General features: G+C 56.2%; 1 protein-coding gene across 4 annotated transcripts in view; it reads right to left on the reverse strand.

Moving 5' to 3' along the window:
- Nucleotides 1-387: 387 nt before the first annotated feature.
- DHX34 (DExH-box helicase 34) overlaps nucleotides 388-18786 on the reverse strand; it is a 29937-nt gene continuing 11538 nt past the window's right edge. For 2 of the 4 annotated variants that reach the window (XM_081274759.1, XM_081274760.1), the window contains exons 6-16: nucleotides 18205-18422; nucleotides 15591-15765; nucleotides 11900-12093; nucleotides 11191-11292; nucleotides 10302-10544; nucleotides 9891-10064; nucleotides 9435-9552; nucleotides 8372-8478; nucleotides 6242-6523; nucleotides 5301-5477; nucleotides 392-4375 (exon numbers count right to left, since the gene is read on the reverse strand). In XM_081274759.1, coding sequence (XP_081130885.1) covers nucleotides 3974-4375; nucleotides 5301-5477; nucleotides 6242-6523; nucleotides 8372-8478; nucleotides 9435-9552; nucleotides 9891-10064; nucleotides 10302-10544; nucleotides 11191-11292; nucleotides 11900-12093; nucleotides 15591-15765; nucleotides 18205-18422 — 2192 coding nt within the window. In that variant the 3' untranslated portion in view covers nucleotides 392-3973. Of the gene's footprint in view, nucleotides 4376-4952; nucleotides 5092-5300; nucleotides 5478-6241; nucleotides 6524-8371; nucleotides 8479-9434; nucleotides 9553-9890; nucleotides 10065-10301; nucleotides 10545-11190; nucleotides 11293-11899; nucleotides 12094-15590; nucleotides 15766-18204; nucleotides 18423-18786 lie in introns of all 4 variants that reach the window. The other 2 variants (XM_081274761.1, XM_081274762.1) reach the window with 2 other exon arrangements.

Genomic DNA, 18786 nt, shown 5'->3' on the forward strand with positions numbered 1-18786 from the left:
CTTCATGCAGGATTGTGAGAATGAACAGGGCACGCCCCGCCTGCAGAGATCACACTGTGAACCACATAACCTTTCTGTCAAGGCCAACCACACATACGTATTCTCACATAGCCTGGTGACGTCACGCCTGGCTTAGTTTGTGTGAGTGCACTTGAATCTCCTAAGGACACCTCTCAGAACTCACCCTCCTCATTGAGCAAGGCGTGCTGCATCTTCCTCGCCCATCTCCCCAGGTAATCAGCAGTCAATAGGAACTTCTGGTACAGGCCTTGATAAACCATACTATTTTTTGGAAATTTGACTAGGCAGGGGGAGGGTGAAGCTTTCCCTTTGTTATGGTTTGGATATGGGGTGTTCCCCAAAGCTCCTGTTAATGCAGGAACATTCAGAGCGGAAATGATTAGATTACAAGAGCTGTCACCTAATTGGTCCTTCCTAGTTTGAATGGTAACCACAGGTGGGTAGGGAATGGCTGGTCATTTGAGTTGGATCCATTTGGGGGCTCTTCTGGATAAAGCTGTTTTGAACATTCACCCATAAGATTTTCTGTGGCCATGTCTTCGTTTCTCCTGGGTAAATACGTGGTAGATTGCCCTCATGAGCTAAGTGTGTGTTTAAAGGAAATGGCTACACAGTCCTTCCAGTTTATTGTCCCACCAGCCACCTCCCAGTCCAGGGATCCCTTGGTGGTTTCTGTTTGTACTTCCCTGCTGGCTAATGAGGCTGAGCGTCTTTTCAGCAGCTGAATGGCGATCTGGATGTTTTCTTTCATGACGTAGCTGAGAGTTTGGTTTATTTCCTTCCGATTATCCTTTTCTTTCTGATGTATAAGCTTTCATTATCGGTTGGGGCCACAAATTCTTGTGGATATGCATAGCCAATTTCCTCTTCCTGGTTGTGATCCGCCTGCTGACTCTTAATGGTGTCTTTGGTGAAGGGAAGTCAGTGTGGTCCCGCTGGTTTTATTTTCCTGTGTGATCAGCACTTTTGCCTCATGATCAAGGTGTTTGACAACTGTTTATCGACCATCTTCTAGATTCCAGGCCAGACTCTTCCAGGCATTGAGAACAGAAAGCCCAAACTCCACAGCTAGGAATCCTTCTTCCCAAGACACTTGCTCATGCCCAGAGCTGGGCGAGGGGCCCTGCCACCTGCCACGCCATGGCTGTTTCTTCGAGGCAGTTAGCAGGGCGGAGTTGGGTTAGGGTGATGCTTTTCAGATCAAGCCTCAGCGCTCCTTGTTGATGCCAGCTCTTTCAGAGACCCTGCGCCTAATCTTGGGTTCCGAAATTGTATGAGCTTCAACCCCCACAAAACCTTGGACCTACCCCTAATTTTTCTAATTCTTTTTCATTTTTATCACTGGGGACAGACCACAGGGCCTTGCACATGCTAAGCTCAATTGGGTAACAGCTGGATAAACCCCTTTCTCTCTCTGCTGAGGAGCTGCACTTGGCTGTTACCTGGGAGGAGGAGCAAGTGGAGGTAGCACAGAACGGTGGGCAAGAGCAGGACTCAGGGGCCCAGCTGACTGCGTCCAGATCTCAGCTGTTACCTACTGGCTCTGTGACCTTCTTTCTAGACCTTCCTCAAGCCTGCTTTTTGCTCCCCTCCATTTCTAACATAGCCTTCATGACAGTGTCACAGGCTAGGTTTGGTGACCTCCATCCCTCTTCCCTTCAGCAGGACGGAAAGCAACTACTGTATTTCCCAGGACCCTCGGTCACCAGATTCTAGATGAAAGGTTAGGTCCCAGTGATAAGACTCCTCCCATCAGTATGGCCGGCAGGAACAGCTGTGAGATCACAGCCACACACACATTGGCAGCAGTGGCCTCAGCAGCAGCAGCAGCAGCACCCTGGCAGTCAGTTCTGTGCTGTCCTGGGCGTCATTCCCCAGGGCCTGGACTGGAGCCCGATTCTGCAGCCTCCCCCAGTTTTGTAAACACCCATTTCCCTGTATTCAGTCTCTTCCTGTTTAAAACACCTGGAGGGGTTCTATTTAGACTCCTGCCTGGGACCATCATGATTTGCATTTTCATTCATGAAAAACATACATTAGGCTTTCCCAAGTTTCCATATCGACACCTCTGGGGGAAATGGACAGTTCAGCTGGGTTCATTCATCAAGGCAAAAAATCCAACAGTGTGGCAAACAACTAGGGGTCTGTCTAAAGTCACAAGGTGCTGAAACGTGGCAAATGCTTTCTCTGTTTTAAATGTGCTAAGCCACATTGATTGATTTGCAGTTGTCAAACCAACCTTGCATTCCTTGAACACCACCACTTGGTAGTAACACACTATCCTTTTTGTACTTTCATGTCTGTGTCCCTAAGGGCATTGACTAGAGTTCTCTTGCATTGTTTGGGTCTGGTTTGGGCAGTAATGCAGGCCTTAGACAATCAGTCAGGAGGGTCCATGTTGGACAGTCCTATCTCCTCCTTCTGTACTTGATAGAGGTCACTGGTGAGCCAATCAGAGTTTCTTGTTTTAAATAGGAATTCGGTGTGATTTATAGAGTTCTTCAGCTTATTTTTTCTTGAGTGAGCTTTTGAGAAAATTATCCATGCCTATTTTTAAATCATCTATTTCAACTGAGTTGATGAATTTATAGACATCAAGTTGTTTGAAAGATTCACTATCCTTTTTGTTTTTCCTTTGTGGCATTAGGGATTGAACCTAGGGACACTTTATCACTGAGATCCAATCCCAGCCATGTTGTACTTTTAACTTGCAACAGGGTGTCACTGTGCTGCTCAGGCTGGCCTTGAACTTGAGATCCTCCTGCCTCAGCTCCCAGACTCACTGGATCACAGTGTGCCACCACATGCAGCTGGGCTTTAGTACCTGTAGGATCTGTTCGTGTCCTGCTCTCACTCCCATGCACCCAAACCCTGACCAACTTTATTCTTTTCAGAGTATCAGCATCGTTTCACTTATCTTCTCCAGCTTTTCCAGTCCTTTTTTTTTTATTCCACTCTCTCCTAAGCATAAATATCTAATTTCAAAAACCAGTAACAGGCACCACCTACAGGCCCAGCTACTCAGGAGGCTGAAACAGGCCTAGGAATCTGAGGCCAGTCTGCACAACACAGATAGACCCATCTCAAAAAAAAAAAAAAAAGAAGTTTCAACAAAAATGACCAATAACAGCTGCAAGTGACAAGCAGACCTAACTTAGGTCCTTGAACCGACACCAAGGTAGGAACCGATGAGGAAACAGGTGCAGAAACACGACCCTTGCTGAAGGACCAACACTGCCTGGCAGTTTGAGTTCCAAGCACACATCCTTTCTCCACGCATCCTCCAGTCTGTACCTTTTTATACCCAGCCACCCACTTATTGGCCTCCCCCTAAAACTGGGTGCCAAGAAACTGACACTTAAATAGATGAAGTCAAATGAGGGGCAGCCATGTGGCTATCAGGGAAGAGAGCACTCCAGGCGGGGGACCAGTATCTGCAGAAGCCTGAGGAAGGCACGGCAGATATGTGAGGGGCAGGAAGGGGCCTGTGAACCTGTAGCCAAGGAATGGATGCCACAGTGTTGGGGACAAGTCCCAATGCAGCCTGAAAGCAAATCCGAGCTGGTTTAAATGGGCTGCCAGGCCATGCCGTGCTCTCCTGTAGCTTCTGCAGGGTGCACTGCGGGAGGCAGGATGGAGGCGGGAGATCAGCTCTTGTCCAGTAAGTGATGGCGGCAGCTCCGGTCAGGACCAGGAGAGGAGGGGGCATGTGGTCAGAGCCTGGACCTATTCTGGGGCCAGAGTCAATAATACCAGCTAAGACAGGACGTGCAGCCTGAGACGAGGGCCAGGAGGACTCCCAGGCTGGGCTGACCTGGCTGGCAAGGTGCCCCTCACTGAGCAGGCAGACTATGATGGGGGTGGGACACAAACCCCAAGAGGGAACCCCAGCACCCTGGCTGGGAAAGGCCCAGAGGGACCCGTGGAAGATACAGGGGGCCTGGATGGAGCCTCAGTAAGCTGAGTGGCTGCGCTGGGGACACCTTGGGGAGAGCAGGCAGGGCAGTAGGCTTCCGCTGGCTGAGACTGGGATGTGCTTCAAGGAGGCAGAGTCAGCTTGAGATTTTATTTCCAGGTTCTCTGGGTTGGGACCAGGCCACAGTTCTGAGCCCAGGCGAGGGCTGCCTGCAGTTCCGGCCCTGGTCCATAGTGGGGGACAGGTAGGCCTGTGGGCAGCGCCCTGCACTGGGTGAGGGGGCGGCCAGGGTCCCCAGTGCAGCTCAGACGTGCTGTCTTCGATGCCGCAGCAGCTCGGTGGGCGTGAACATGAAGTCCTTCTGGCAGGCCTCGCAGTGGTAAGGCCTCTGCAAGGTGGACGCCTTCTGCAAGAGCTTGGGGGTGGCCTCCTCAGTCCCTAAGAGGAGAAGGAAAGCTGTGAGGGGTGCTTCCCCCACTCAGTCGCAGGCACCTGCAGGGCTCTGGTTCTCTCCTGGCCTTTGTGCTCCTCTGGGAAGCCTCCTGTGACCCATGTGCCCAGACAGGCCAGTCTTCACTGTGTCCCCCCAGTGAGAGAGAGAGAGAGAGAGAGAGAGAGACAGGAAGAGAGACACGAGAACGGGAAGAGAGCCAAGAGCACACCCTGGCTTGGCCCTGCCACCATCTCCCCTATGGCATGTGGCGTTCTGCAGAAGACGCTGTGGGCATCCCCGGGTGACAAGAGGGTGGACACAGCTGAGGCAGAGATAGCTGCAGGACAGAGAAAAGAACAGGAGATGCAGAGAGACCAAAGACTGAGAGGAAAAGAAGGTGCTCAGGCCCTCCCTGTTCTGGGTCCCTGTACGTAGGACAAGGCCCATGTATGGCACCAGCCAGGGCCAGAAGACTGGGGTTCTCAGTCCCCAATGCCCAGGAAATGCCCAGACACACAGGGCACAATCCAGATGGATGAACAGCTGGCAAGCACAGGGCCAGGACCCACAGCCCTTCCTTGCCTGGGGCGAGGTCCTGCGGGGCCTCCGGGCAGGTGTTCTCGTGGGCAATGCGCTCCAAGGGCGTGAGGGGCATGTGCAGGCCACAGTGGGGGCAGGTCCAGAAGGTGCGTAGGCAGTCGCTGTACAGGTCCGTGTCGCTCTGCAGCGGGCAGGCTGTCAGATGTGGCCTCGCCTTGCCTTCCCTCTCCCCAGTGTGGGTCCCTTCCCAGAAGCCCTGGGACCTGAGGTCCCACCTGGAAACCATGCCCCTAAACTAAGTGGGATGTGGTTGGTAGGTGGGGGTGGGGGCTTCCTGAAACCCTAGCTCCAGGCGGGAAGGGAAGGGAGGCCAAGGTGGGTCCTGCTCACCGTGAGGCAGTTGTAAGTGAGGAAGTCAGTGACAGTGTAGCCCCCCTTGGTGGGGTGGGGGGACAGGGTGGAGCTGCCAAAGAGGCCAGGGAGACTGGGGGCAGCCGTGATGGTCTGGGGTCCCACATAGAGGTTCTGGGCCTCCAGCCCTGTGAGCCGCCGTAGGCTATAGGGAACCTAAGGAAGGAGAAATAGGAGATGGAGAGACTCCGGGAGACCCCGGCAGAGCATTCAGATCCAGCTGTGCCTGAAGCCTTCCTTAAACTTTTCAATTTCAGGAACCAAATACTTAAACCAATCACAACTTGGTTCAGGGACTCATGACCACAGGCTTGTCTAAAATGTGCCCTGAGCCCCATCTCCCCCGTGACTGCCTTCCTAGCCTCAGTGTTCCTGTCCCAGGTGGGACCACATCCAGCCCCCAGTCTGGCTACCTCACCCCTCCCCAAAGCACGTCAGCCCTGTTCTTCTTTCCCTGCTGACTTCCTGCCCATTCCCCCAGCCCTCTCCTCCTCCAGGAAGTCAGCCTGGCCTACACCCCTCCATCCCGCAGCGAGGCAGAATCGGGAATATCCCTGACCCCCACCAGATGTGGGCCCTTATTCCAGGTCTGCTGAGGCTGCCTTTCTGTCACTGTGTGCAGACGCTCAGCCTCCCCAGCCCCTCAACACCTGCTCCTTTAGCAGGCGCAACGCACATCCCACATGAAGAGTGTGTGTCAAGGCACCTGCTTCGGAGGTGCTCCAGGGCAGCAGCCAGTAGGACAGCCCCTGGAAAGGCTCCTGGGACCTCATCCTGGCTCCACACTTTACCAGCTGTGTGGCCTGGGGAGAGTCACTACCTCTCTGGCTTAAAAGGCCTAAAGGTGCCCACACTGAGTGACTGGGGGCTGGGCTGACACATGCCCTGCCCTGCAGCTGCACCTCTGTCACAGCTGGTACCTTGGATGCCATGAACTGCAGCAGCTCCCGGCTTAGGGCTGCCACCTCCTTGCGACTGACCACTGCAGTCATCTCTTCTTCCTCTTCTGGCTGCCGCCGCCGGGCTTGATAAGACAGCTGCTGGTCCAGGGCACTCTCCCAGTGGGCACGGAGCCGCAGGGATGCTGCCAGGAGCTGGACAGCACTCTCACTGTCCGCGAGCTGTAGCTCCAGCCAGCCATCGGCTACCAGGCGGGAGCAGTCACCATTGGTGTCAAGGGAGCGACTGAACAGCAGGAGGGACTGGAAGGGAGCAGAAGTGAGGGTCAGGAGGCCATCTGCTGCCAGGCTCCTGCCCAGCCTCACCCCCCACCCACCTTCCGGTCCATTCAATATACCCACCCCCACCCACCCCCGGTGTCCAGCATAGCCATCTGTCACCTGCCCGCCCACCCCAGACCCCCACGTGCGCCTGCTACCAGGTGCCCTTCAAGGCTGGAGAGACAATCATGAACAGAGAGGTCTCCGCCCCCCAGAGCTAACACTTGACTTGGAAAAACAAAGGATGAAATGTAGAGTCCATCCTGCGCCACAGCCAAGTCATGGGGGTATGCATGTCGTGGGGGCCGCAGGCAGCAGGAGAGCAGAGGCCTGCATTTTAAAGTGGGGCCCAGAGATGACTCTCACGGCAAGGAGTGTGGAGAGGACAACCCAGACACCCATGCGCCCAAGAGGGTGAGGGCAGGGCCGTGAGTACCCACGATGACCTGCGTACCCGCGATGACCTGCGTAGTGCTGCATGACAGTACCCTGGGGGAATGCCCCAGGGGGCGGGGACGAGAGAGGACAGGACTGGCCACGGGTTGACAATACGGTGCTGGGTGTTGGCAGATGCGGTTCAACATGCTACCCTGCATACTTCTACAATCCCCTTCATAAACAAATCATGGAGGGGAGAAGCAAGCGCCCGTGGCCCCATCTCCCCATCCTGCTGGGCACAATGGCGACCCTCCCCAGCTCGCTCTCCTCCTCCGGGTGCCAGCAGGGCTCCTGCAGCATCTTGTTATTAGTCTGTGCTGACTGTCGACCTCCCCATCACACAGGGCCTCCTGGGAGCTCGGGAGTTGTGTCCACATGAGAGTGAGGGAGTGCAGGCAAGAGGAGACCACACTCATGCGTCACTGGAAGTCACGGGCCTTCCAAGGAGCCTGCAAGTCTCTTCCCTCTGAACTTCTGGGGCTGAAGCCAGGGAGTCCTGGGGATGGGACATCCAACTGATGTGGGGAGGCATCAAGGTGTAGCCAGCGACCCTGGAGCTCTGGCTCAGGCCTCGTTCACTGTGACTCAGGCGAGTGGTTGAAGTCATATGCCTTGTTGTCCCCAGACCTGTCTTCTCCATGAAGTGTGTGTCGGGGCTGCCAAGGGCTCACCGAGGCCAGGCTGCACCACAGGTGGCACATGGCAAGCGCTGGGGACGTGCAGAGACTGCTGGCAGAACCGCCACTTTCTAGCTACAGATACACGAAGCCTCATCTGCCACCTGAGCACGTCCTCGTCCTGCCCCCAGGGTCAGTCACCATCTTCTTCCACCTGGATGGTGGGAGCTGCCTCCCGGCTGGGCTTCCTGTATTTCCCCAGTCACGGCCATCACAGCTCTCCTCAGACTCCCCAGGCTTGCCGCTCAGACCTCACCTCCACACTGTCCCTCCAAGGTTCTCATCCAGATGCTCCCTGAGCACCAAGCACCCGTCTGCCTCAGGCCCTCGGCAGGTGCCATCCCTCTGCCAAAAATGCTCTTGCCCGAGGTCCCTGTGGCTCTGTCCCCTCAGGACTTTGCTCCATTGAACCTTCGCAACAAGGCCCAGCCTGATCACCTCATCACACCACGGTTCTCGTCTGTCCCCCAGCCATGGGAGCCCAGGAGGGCAGGGGCAGGTCCTGCCCTGTGCGCTGCTGTGTTCTCAGTGCCCACACCAGTGCCTGGCACAGCAGGCCCCCGGCAAGTAACTGACAGACAGACCCACGAACGAAGACATCAGTCTGCAGCCAATGCCTGCTGCCAGCTGGGGGACAAGCGCTTCCTCCAGGCCACCCCCTGCCCTCTGCCTGGCAATGTGGTCATCAAACCCAGGAGCTGGGACAGAGGCCTACTTGGAGGGCCGGGATGCGGACGCAGTTCACCAGGTATGGTTTGTTGGTTTCCAGCAGGGAGACAAAGGTGAGCAACTGGTGCTTACTGCTCATCTTGTCCTTGTCATCTGAAAGGTTAGAAAGGACAGCTCAGGCCTATTCCTGCCCACCTAGCTCACCCACCTGAACCCCCACACCTATCTGTCCCTAGTCCCAGGGCCTCCTTGTCCCATCCCTCAATGCGCACATCTGTATAAAGAGTATGTCCACTCTGATGTGACGGACATGAACGGCACCGCCGGCTGACGTTAAGGAGTCACCGCTGCTCTGAGGGGTGATCGGCAGCTCTGCAATAATGCCAGCACCCGGTCCCCAGTACCACCTCTACCAAGTGACACGAGGCCTAGGAGCTGCTCTAAAATGCTCCAGCCAAAGGGAAGGGGGGGACGGAGGAAAAGAGAAGGCTCCCGCAGGAAGGAAAGAGAGCGGAGGCAGAAGAAAGGAGGCAGAAAGAAAGTGTGGCCCTGAGGCTGGCGAGGCACAAGCGGCTCTGTCACTGCCACTTGAATGGTGTGGACACTTTCAAGATTAAAAAGAGGGGACAACAGCATAACAGGAGAAAGGTAGACTCAGTAGGAACTGACGGTGGTTAACGATTAGGGAGCAAGCTCCAGGTTCTCTCCTGGACGTGGGAACAGAAGCCCTCTCCTCAGGCTGGACGGGCCACTAAGGCACGTTGTTTTCTTTGAACATAAGGAGAAAGACGAGCTGCCTTCCTGAGCTCAGAAAAAAAATGGTAGCCATCTGTGAGGCTGTGGGGGTGCCTGCCTGACCCCAGCCCCATGCAGCGCCTGGCCACACAGTGCCCCCAGGGCCTGGGACCTCCCACTGCAGGACCAAGCTGGGGAGCTCGTGGGGCCCACGGGACAAGTCTCTTGAACAGTGCTGCGCTGCCAGGCTGGCTTGGCTCAGCCCACCAAGCCTGGCCCTGGAGCTCTGCTGGACCCGCAGGCCCAGGAGAGCAGCACCAATACTGGGGCTGCCCAGCCGGCCTCCCTCCGCCCCACCCCCTGGGCTACTGCACCTCGGCTCCCTGTGGGGCCCGCAGCCTCCTGCTCCTGTGCGTGCAGCACCTCGGGGTTGCTGGCGAAGACGCAGGTGGGGTGCAGCACGGCGCCCTGCTTGGCCTGAGTGTGGAAGACCTGTAGAGGCCAAGGCAGGTGCTGGGGGTAGAGGCCTGAGACCTGCTGTCCCTGATGCCCAGCACTCTCCCTCCACCCGCTGTCTACGTTCCCTCCCCATTCCCCACTCTGATGCCTCTTCTTCCTTGGACCCCACAGGGCGGGACTAGGTGCCCGGAGGAACCCTCCCTTTTAGGATGCTCGCTCTGGGAGATCTGTTGGGGACCAGGCTGCACTGTGAGACACACAGGCTGCACTGTGAGACACACAGAGGTGTTCTGTCACCACTAAGCCCCAGCAGAGCGCGGGTGCCTGGGGAACATGCAGAACAAGCATGGACGCGGGGTGGGGGGCCTCACCTGGTCTGAGTCCTTGCGGCCACTGTTGAAGGCATCAGGCACGGCCAGCTGCGGGTAAAGGCCCCGGCCCAGCACCAGCTTGAGCATGGCCAGCTGGTCATGGGTCAGGTCCTGGGCTGAGCTGGCAGCTGCCTGCAGCTGCTCCAGGTTGTGCCGAAGCTTGAACTTCACATCCTGGGGGAGCAAGGGGTGGGGGCAGACGGTTCCTGGGGGACCCTCCCCACTCTGTCTAGGGCACTCATGCTGTGATACAGAGGCCCAAGGTGTTTGAGGTGAGTCAGAAGCTGCCCAGATACCAAGGCAGGGACCCCTCAGAGCCCCCAAAAGGGCCATGGCCCTTCCAACCCTCAGGGACAGGGCCATAATTCCTCTGGTGAACTGTCCCCTCAACTCCCACACCAGACAGCCCACCTGGATGTCCACACTGTCCTCGGCCCCTCGGGGGGCTGAGCCAGCATGCTCCTCGTCGCTGGAGAAGTCAGCGGGCTCCTCCTGCAGCCGCAGCACCTTTCGCCTGCGGCCCCCACTCTCCTCATGCTGCCGTTTCAGCTGGTGCAGGGCCTGGCGCTCCCGGCGCTGCTGTAGCCGACTGTAGCTGTCGCCTGGCGTCACTGCCTGGACCCCAGCCAGGAGCCCATGGTCCTCTAGCAGCTCCTGGGGACAAATAAGGTGCAAGTGAGGGACACAGGACAGGCTAAATAGGTTCCGGACCTCCCTAAAGGGCTATGGCAGGGAGGGGACTGAGGGGACTATGTGAGAATAACCCTTGAAAATCAGGCGCAGTGGCACATGCTGGTGGTCTCAGCTACTCAGGAGGCTGAGGCAGGAGGATCACAAGGTCAAGGTCAGCCTCAGCAACTTGGCAAGATCCTGTCTCAAAATAAACTAAAAAGAGCTGGGGATGTGGCTCAGGGGTACAGTGGTGGCTGAGTGCTTGCCTAGCATGAGAGGCCCAGAAACCAGGAGTGAAATGTCCGCGGTCACACCATCAGCACGTGGCAGAGCTATATGGATGTCGGCCCCAACTGCACCCTAAACCGCCTCCCCACTCAGCCTGCACTGCTGGCTCAGCACCCCTTGTCCAGAGGGCAGATTCCTGCAAGGATGCAGCATGCCACCGCCAATCTTGCTGACCTCCTCCAGGAAGTCCTGGATCCCTACCTTTCTTTGCCCTGCCCAGTCTGCCCCCATGCTGTTCATCTGCTGGGGGAGGTGAGTGCAGGTGACTCTGATCACCACCGGGGAGGGAGGAGTGAGTGTCCTGGAGTGTGCACTGCTCCCTGCTGGCCCCCACTCTTACCTTGAACTGGCGCCGCAGGTTGGCCATCTCATACAGACGATGCTCCTCTACACCCCGGCGGCGGCACCACTTGCGTGAATTTCTGCTCCGCTCAGACTTCACCTGGGTGCAGGTGCCAAGGCGTCAGGGCCTGGTGTGACACCGGGTCTCCCACAGCCCAAAGAGCCCTGCTTGGACCCACACACCACCCACTGGGAGGATGCAGGGCAGGTGGCATCCCTTAGGGACCCCAGCTCTCTGCCTCCTTCCAGTCTCAGCCATGGTGCCCCGTTCTTCAGGAGCCCCAGATCCCCACACTGGGCGAAGTGTCCCCTTTGAGCTCTCCAGCCCCTTGGACTCTCCCCTCCAGCCCCATCTGCACTGTCACTGATTAGGGATGAGTCTGCCTGTCCATGCTGGACTACGCACCCCGGGAGGGCAGGGCTGAGGCTGGGGCGGGGGTGCAGGGAACATGGGTTGGGTACACAGACACCACACTGGGGTGGTCCTTCTCCAGAAGGCTCTGGTTTTAATCCACTTTAGAAACCCCAGACTCCCTCTGAACCCTGGACCTGGGCACAGCTGTCCATTGCCCCAAGGGTATAAAGGGGACTCTCCAGGCAGGCTATGGAGAATTCAGGGTCCTCACCTGAGGAGCCACCACCTCACAGCACCCTGAGTACCCACCACCGCTGTGCAGTACCCAGATGGGCCCCGCTGCCCGCCTCACCTGCACCCAGGCATTGAAGACATTAAAAAGTGTGAAGGGGTCACCCTGGTCACTCTCCAGGGGCCTCCGGGCAGCTGCACACTCCAAGCTGTTCTGGGCACTGCGAGTGAAGGGCGACTGGACGCTGAGGGCGGCCGCGATGGTGAGCACAGGCTCGGCCAGGTTGAACATGGAGCCCAGGATCAGCATCTTCCCTGGGTAGGTGGGAACTGAGATAAGCCTCCTGGGCACCAGGAAAGCACCCCACTTGCCACCCTCCCACCCACAGCCAGCCGGCTCCTCCCCCACAGAGGGCCTTGGGAGTCAGATGGGCAGATTCCAACCCACATGCTGGACTTCCTGGTCACATGACCTCAGGCAAGGACCTCAGTTTCTCCATCCATCAGGTGGAAATGGCCACAGTTCCTGCCTCCTTGAGACATGGAGGCCCTATTTGCTGCTGACTGCGACTCAGCTACACTTCTACTCACAACTGAATCCACAGCATCCCCACCTGCTGCCGAGCTGGAGTCTCCTCCTGGCACCCCTTCCCACCACGAACACCGTGCAGCCCTCCCCTCCAGTGTGACCCGCAGTGGCTGTGGCTGCTCTGCCCTGGTGCACAGCAGGTGCTGATTCTGTGCTTATCAAAAAAGCCTGCACACCCCTGTGTAACCCACCGTAGAGGCAGAGGAATGAGAAAGGGTGGGAGGCAAGAGGAGGAGAGAAGGGGCTGAGGAGAAAGACGGAGAGGAGAGAGGCGAGGCAGGGACAGTGGAAGCAATGACAAGGGGCCGTGGGAAGGTGCAGAGGAGAAGAAAGTGGCAGGAATGCCTCCCAATGTGGCCCAAGAGCTGCTGAAATCATTTGCACCTGTAAGTGCGGTCGCTGGGAACCCGATGACCCTGGATCTGGGGACCTGAGCAGACACAGGCCTCCTGGGAGCTTGGGCCCTGCCCACCTGCCTCATCATGGCCTGTGTCCTGGGTTGACCCTTGCACAGTTGCCCCAGCAGATACAGAAGGACAGTAAAGCAAGGCTTAGGTCCAGGCCCTCCAGGCCCCCAGGTCCATGTCTTGTCCCAGCCCTCCCTAGCTGTCTCCAGGGACAGGTCCCTCCACCTTGCTCTGCCTGATTCCCATCTGTAAAATGGGGCAGCAGTTCCTTTCAGGGCTGCCATAGGCCAACTGCTCCACCCAGTGACATATCTGGGAGCCCTCCTGGCCCACAGGACACCCAGCACAGGGTCCTCTGGGCTCTTGGGCCTCGCTTTCCTCATGTGGAGAGTGCATTGCTTACTCCCAGCCCCAGGAGACGGCGGCATGCAGCACCTGGCACCACATCTGGTGAGATCCAGGCTCTCCTGTGCTCGCTGCACATCCCAGGGCACAGGCTGCCTCCCTGGCTGCGCCTGGGTTTCCTTGGCTGTCCAGGGGAGCAACCAGAGGCCCTGCCCTCAGCAGGTGAGGAAGAAAGTCCACTGAGGTTCTTCCTGGTGCAGCAAGTGCCCCACAGTATTCTTCCGCCCCTCAGCCCTGCCTCCCCTCACTCTAGCCCAGTTCCCTTCCAAAACAAGCGAAAGGAACCATCTATCTAGCCCCCAGAGGCCCTTGAAGTCCCCAGTAGTGAAGCCCCAGCAGGTGCACTGATGGGGACTTTAAAGGCCGAAATAAGACAGAAGGTTCCCTTTAGCAACACTTCTAGGACATGGCACTGCGGGTGCCCTGCTGAGATGGGAGACAGAGCTGCATTCTGGTGGAACTGGAACATCTTGAGGTAGAAGAATTGGGCAAGAAGAATTATCTGGCTTGAGAGCTCCTCAGGAGTGGCACATATGACTCAGGAATAAGCAAGAGGAAGAGGAAGCCAACTTGTGACACCCCGATGACCACAATACCACAATGCAGGTGCCCCAGGGCAGAGCGGGAACAAGCTGTACGGAGTGGTGGGGGAAGCCTATACTGTGGAAAACACAGGACTCCTGCACTGGGCAGGTCAAGGGCGCTCCCCCTGCCTGTCCCTCCCAGGGAGGCCCCATAAACACATTGAGTGTTGGGCAATCCCAGGGGAAGGGCTTGTCTTTTATGCCACTCATTTGCAATCAGGACACTTAGCATCATGTGCTCTGGCCCCAACACACCTCAAAGGGCAACGCTTATAAGTCAAGGTAAGTGTCCTAGGATACCAACAGTGTGCCACGGGTCAGCAACAAGGAGGACAGGGCCTGAGCGCTGAAGGCCCCCAAATCCCTCAAATATCCCCTTCTGTGGAGACGAGGAGCAGTATCTCTTCTGAGGCCTCTGAAGACCTGACTTGGCAGCACTGAGCTACTGTGGCTGTCTGCAACAGACTCCCTGCCCCTGGCCTTTCCTGGCCATCTCCCAGTTCCATTTAAACACTCCAATTTCTCATCCAATCAAACCTCATCACCTAAACTGAGCATGAGGGCACACGCCTGTAGTCCCAGCAGCTTGGGAGGCTGAGGCCAGAGGATCTCAAGTTCAAAGCCAGCCTCAGCAAGAGCAAGACACTAGGCAACTCAGTGAGACCCTGTCTCTAAATACAAAATAGGGCTGGGGATGGGGCTCAGTGGTCGAGTGCCCCTGAGTTCAACCCTGGCACCAAAAAATAAAAACCTCATTACCCGACCCAGGGCCAAAGTGGCCTTTCAGCCTCTGCTCAGATGTCACTGTCCCAGTGAGCTCCCCCACTGCCACTCACTAGCACTCCTAGCCCTGCTGCCTGCAGCCCCCCTCAGAAGCTGGTTCGCCACACATGGCACCCATTAGCTTGCTCACTGTCTGCCTCCCACCTGTGGGACACCGAGGGCAGGAGCTCTGTGGTCCCCATTGTGGTGGCTCAGGCATCCGGAACAGGGCCTGGCTCAGAGGAGGTGCTCAGGGCACACTCCGTGACCTATAACTGCTGTATAAGACCTGCCTCTCCTATCCCTACTCCACTCCCTGCTACTCCAACACCCAGACCCGGCACCCCGCGGAATGCCAACCTGCGCTGTCCACACAGAAGACACTGGCCACATGTGACCACTGAACACCTGAAATGTGCCATATCCAAACAGAGATGTTCTGTGAACGCAAAACGCACACAGGATTTTCAAGACTTAGTGTGAAGAAAAATAATACAACACAATAATTTTTATATTGATTACATATTAAAATTAAAACATTTTGGATATACGGTTAAATAAGAAACTGTCAATATCAATTCCAGCTTTTTTGTTTTGTCTTTTAACTTCTTTAACGTAGCCTAGGAAGCTCTAGTTGCACACGATATTCTTGTTCCTACTGGCCAGTATGTTCTGGCTACCTACATGGCTTGTGCCCCTCATATCCATTTCTCTGCACAAATGTTACCTTCCCAGCAAGGTGACAGGGGGATGGCCTGGGGGCTGCATTAGGCAGCACAATACCCCGGCTGCCCCAGCTCCTACCTGCTCCTGCTCTCTTCTCCATGATTCCAGGCCTGTCACCTACGTTTCTGCTCTGCTGCTCCCCCACAGAATGTCAGGTGTGGGCAGAGGGTGGTATCTGTTCCATCAACTATTACATCCCCACCACCCAGAACGGCACCCAGCACAGAGCACTTGTGAATGCATGAACCAGAACCAGGGAGAGCACAGACTGGCCTACAAGTCACTCAAGAGTGACAGAGGAGTGGTACCCTGTACCATTATCTGGAGAGGGGTCCTCACCAATCACGACGTCCACAGGCAGCTGAGCTAGCAGAGACCCGATGGGGGTGAGGGCCTCCGAGCTGTCCAGGGCACCCTGGTCCCGGAGGTAGAGAATGGCAGTTTCCAGACTGGCTGGTGGCGGAGGCTCAATGAAGGGGAAGGTTCGGGGATCCCCCACACCCATGCTCTTCATCTGAAATGAGAATCCGAAGCCTCCAGGGTCAGGGAAGACGCAAGCCACTTGGAGCACAGGGTGGGGGATGTGTGGGAACCACAAACTCCTACTCCCAAAATGTCAACGTCAAGGTCCACCATACAGAGGCAGGAGGAGGCTTATGTCTGCATGTCTGTTTGTTGGCCCCACACATTTTCCACCTGACCTCTCTCTACTGTGGAGGAAGAGCCCAATCCTCAGCCCTGCCACAGCCACTGACTACTGGAATGAGCACGTGACCGAGCTGGGCCAATCAGAAAACTTCCCTGGAACTTGGCACACTAGAGCTGGGAAAGAGAAGTTCTGGCACCTTCTGCGAGTAGCCAGAAAGGAAGCCCCAAACTGCATTGGTCACGTTTTCCACTGACTGAAAACTAGCCCCACCACGGGGAGATCCGATGGGTTGTTCCTAAACTGGATGTGCCTCCCCCAAACAGACACAAAGTAATAAAATTCTCTCATCTGCCTTCAGCAGTCCGAGCTGTGTTTCTCTCACTCTGAACTAAAGAAGCCCATTAATTCAGAGGCCCAGTGGGCAGTGGGTGGTGGGGAGAATGCGGTTCCAGCACATGCCCTTCACTGCATACACAAGCAAGTCCCTTTCTGGTGACTGGATGAAGGCTCGCAGAGGGTCCCACACGACTTCAAGAGAGTAAAAAGAGTGCTCTGAGGGCCAGCCTGGTCTGGTCCCAGGCCACAAGTTCTGGCCACCACATGGCAGCCAGCTGCTCCACCTGCCAGTTAACCGAGTCTTCATACTGCCTCAGAGTGTGCCCAACACTCACTGAAACCAGACCATTAGATTGGAAGGCTGGGTGGAGAATTCCTTTAAGCCCTCCAGGTCATTCCAGTGTGCAGCTGGGGCTGAGAATCTGCTACACCCCTGGACGACAGCTGGTGGACACATGTTCCAAATGTGCTGAAAAGACAGGATGAGAAACTGGCCAGAGGGCTTCAGAGAAAGATCCTCATAACCTTCAGCCCACAAAAAAGGGCAGTCCCTTGTGTCCACCTCATGATGGTAAAGGAGGAGGAAGTGCCAGGCACCTCGAAGCAGACCTGAACACCCAGCTCCTCCGAAGTTGAGGTGGGAGAATTTTAAGTTCAAGGCCAGCCTCAGCAACTTAGCAAGGTCCTGTCTCAAAATGAAAAAGGACCAGGGACATAGCTCAGTGGTTGAGTGGCCCTGGTTCAACCCCAAGTACAAAAAAAAGGGACCAGCGGGGTTAGTGATGCCCGCGGCTGCCAGAGCCTGTCAGCATTCGTGAAGCAAGCTCTGGTGACTGACAGACCCAGGTGCAGTCCTGACTCAGCCACTTGCTGGCCATGACCTGGAGTAAGTTACTTGGCCTCTCTGCGCATCCTTTTCTTCATCCACCCATCAGGATAAGATTACCTACCCCACATGTGTTGTGAGGATGGAAAGGGTCATATACCTAAAACCACAGAGTGGTGCTGAGCCCACGTGACCACCAGATAAGTGGCTTTGTAATCATCATCATCATGAGGACAGCTGCTGACAGACGGGGCTGAAAGGTGGCGAGAGCCCACTCTTCCATGACATCACTGCTGCATCTCAATAACTACGTCTAGAGCCGTGGGCCTTTTTGTCACAGGGAGCACAGATTTTCTGTACTGTTAAGGCCAGGATTTTTAAAGTGGCAGGCTACGAGTCCATAGTGGTTGCTGAGCCCACATGGTGGGCCTCAATCAGAATCCTCTTGGAAAATAAAGGCAAAATAGAAAACAGCGTGTGGACCACATGCAGGAAGTACTGGGGTGCTGCCCCCCACGCTTACCACAGGCTAGCCCACGCAGACACCGTCCTGCCACTCCCACTCTCCACTTCCTCTTTTTCCCAAGCACAGACAGCACTTCCCAGCCCCCCCGCCCTGAGGGTTAGGTGAGCCCCAGGACTGAGTTCTAAGCAGGAAGAAGTGAAGTGTCCGCTTGTGTTCCTGGCCCCAGACCCACCTGTCCTCTTCTCCCAGAATCTTCCCCTCCCCAGGATGAATACAGATATTGAAAAGGTCCTGGAAAAATGACAGGGCCACAAGAGGGACGGAGCTACCGGTGAACAAGGAAAGTGCCTGCCAACCCAGAACCTGATTTTCTGGTGCATTAGCCACCCTGTGATGGGCCTATGTGTCACAGCAGCGAAGCTGTGTGAGCTGAACTGTTATAGAAGTCTTGACACAAAATGTAATACATACTGATTTTAAAAGCCATTTCCAAGGTTCCTTAAGCTGAAAGCATTCTGACTGTGTCAAAGGTTTAACCCACGGAAGGATACATTGCCCTTGATGGCTTAGCCAGCTCCTGGCACTGAAATCCTGGGACTGGTCCCATCTCAACCCCTCCTGGGTTCTTCCTTGGCACCAGTGGTCAGGATACAGTCCCCTCCCAGCCATGGCTCACCTGTAGCACCAGGGCATCCAGAGCCACTCTCCGGATTTCTGGAACAGGGTAGGGGGCAAAGGCATCGTAGTCAGACTCGGCATAAAGGCGGAAGCAGACTCCAGGGCCTGTGCGGCCAGCCCGGCCTTTCCGTTGCTCTGCGCTGGCCTGGCTGATCCAGAATTCCTGCAGCCGCTGCAATTTGGCCTGTGGGTCATAGCTCATCTCCTTCACCTTCCCTGCATGGGGAGGGGAGGGTGCACAGGGAGTCTGTGGAGAGCAGCTGGCCGTGGCGTGGCCTCCTCACACCTGGCACTCTACCTGTTCCGTTGCCCACTGACACCCTCGTCCACTCCTTCACAGCACTAACACTAACCAGGAATTTATTCTGGGCCCAACCCTGACATTCAGTTCATTTTTTTTTCATTTCCTTGTTCACACATTGCTAGAGCCTGGACGTGGAGTGGCCCCCCAAGGCCTGCATGTTACAGGCTCGCTCCTATCTTGGCGCTCCCGAGAAGGCGGAGACTCTAAGGAGTCTGCAGTCCTGGGTGTGTGCCCTGGAGGGAGACAGTGGCCCTCACCTACTCTCCTTTTACTTCT

Source organism: Spermophilus citellus (genome assembly GCF_964194105.1).
Source record: "Spermophilus citellus genome assembly, chromosome: 18".
NCBI classification, from domain to species: domain Eukaryota; kingdom Metazoa; phylum Chordata; class Mammalia; order Rodentia; family Sciuridae; genus Spermophilus; species Spermophilus citellus.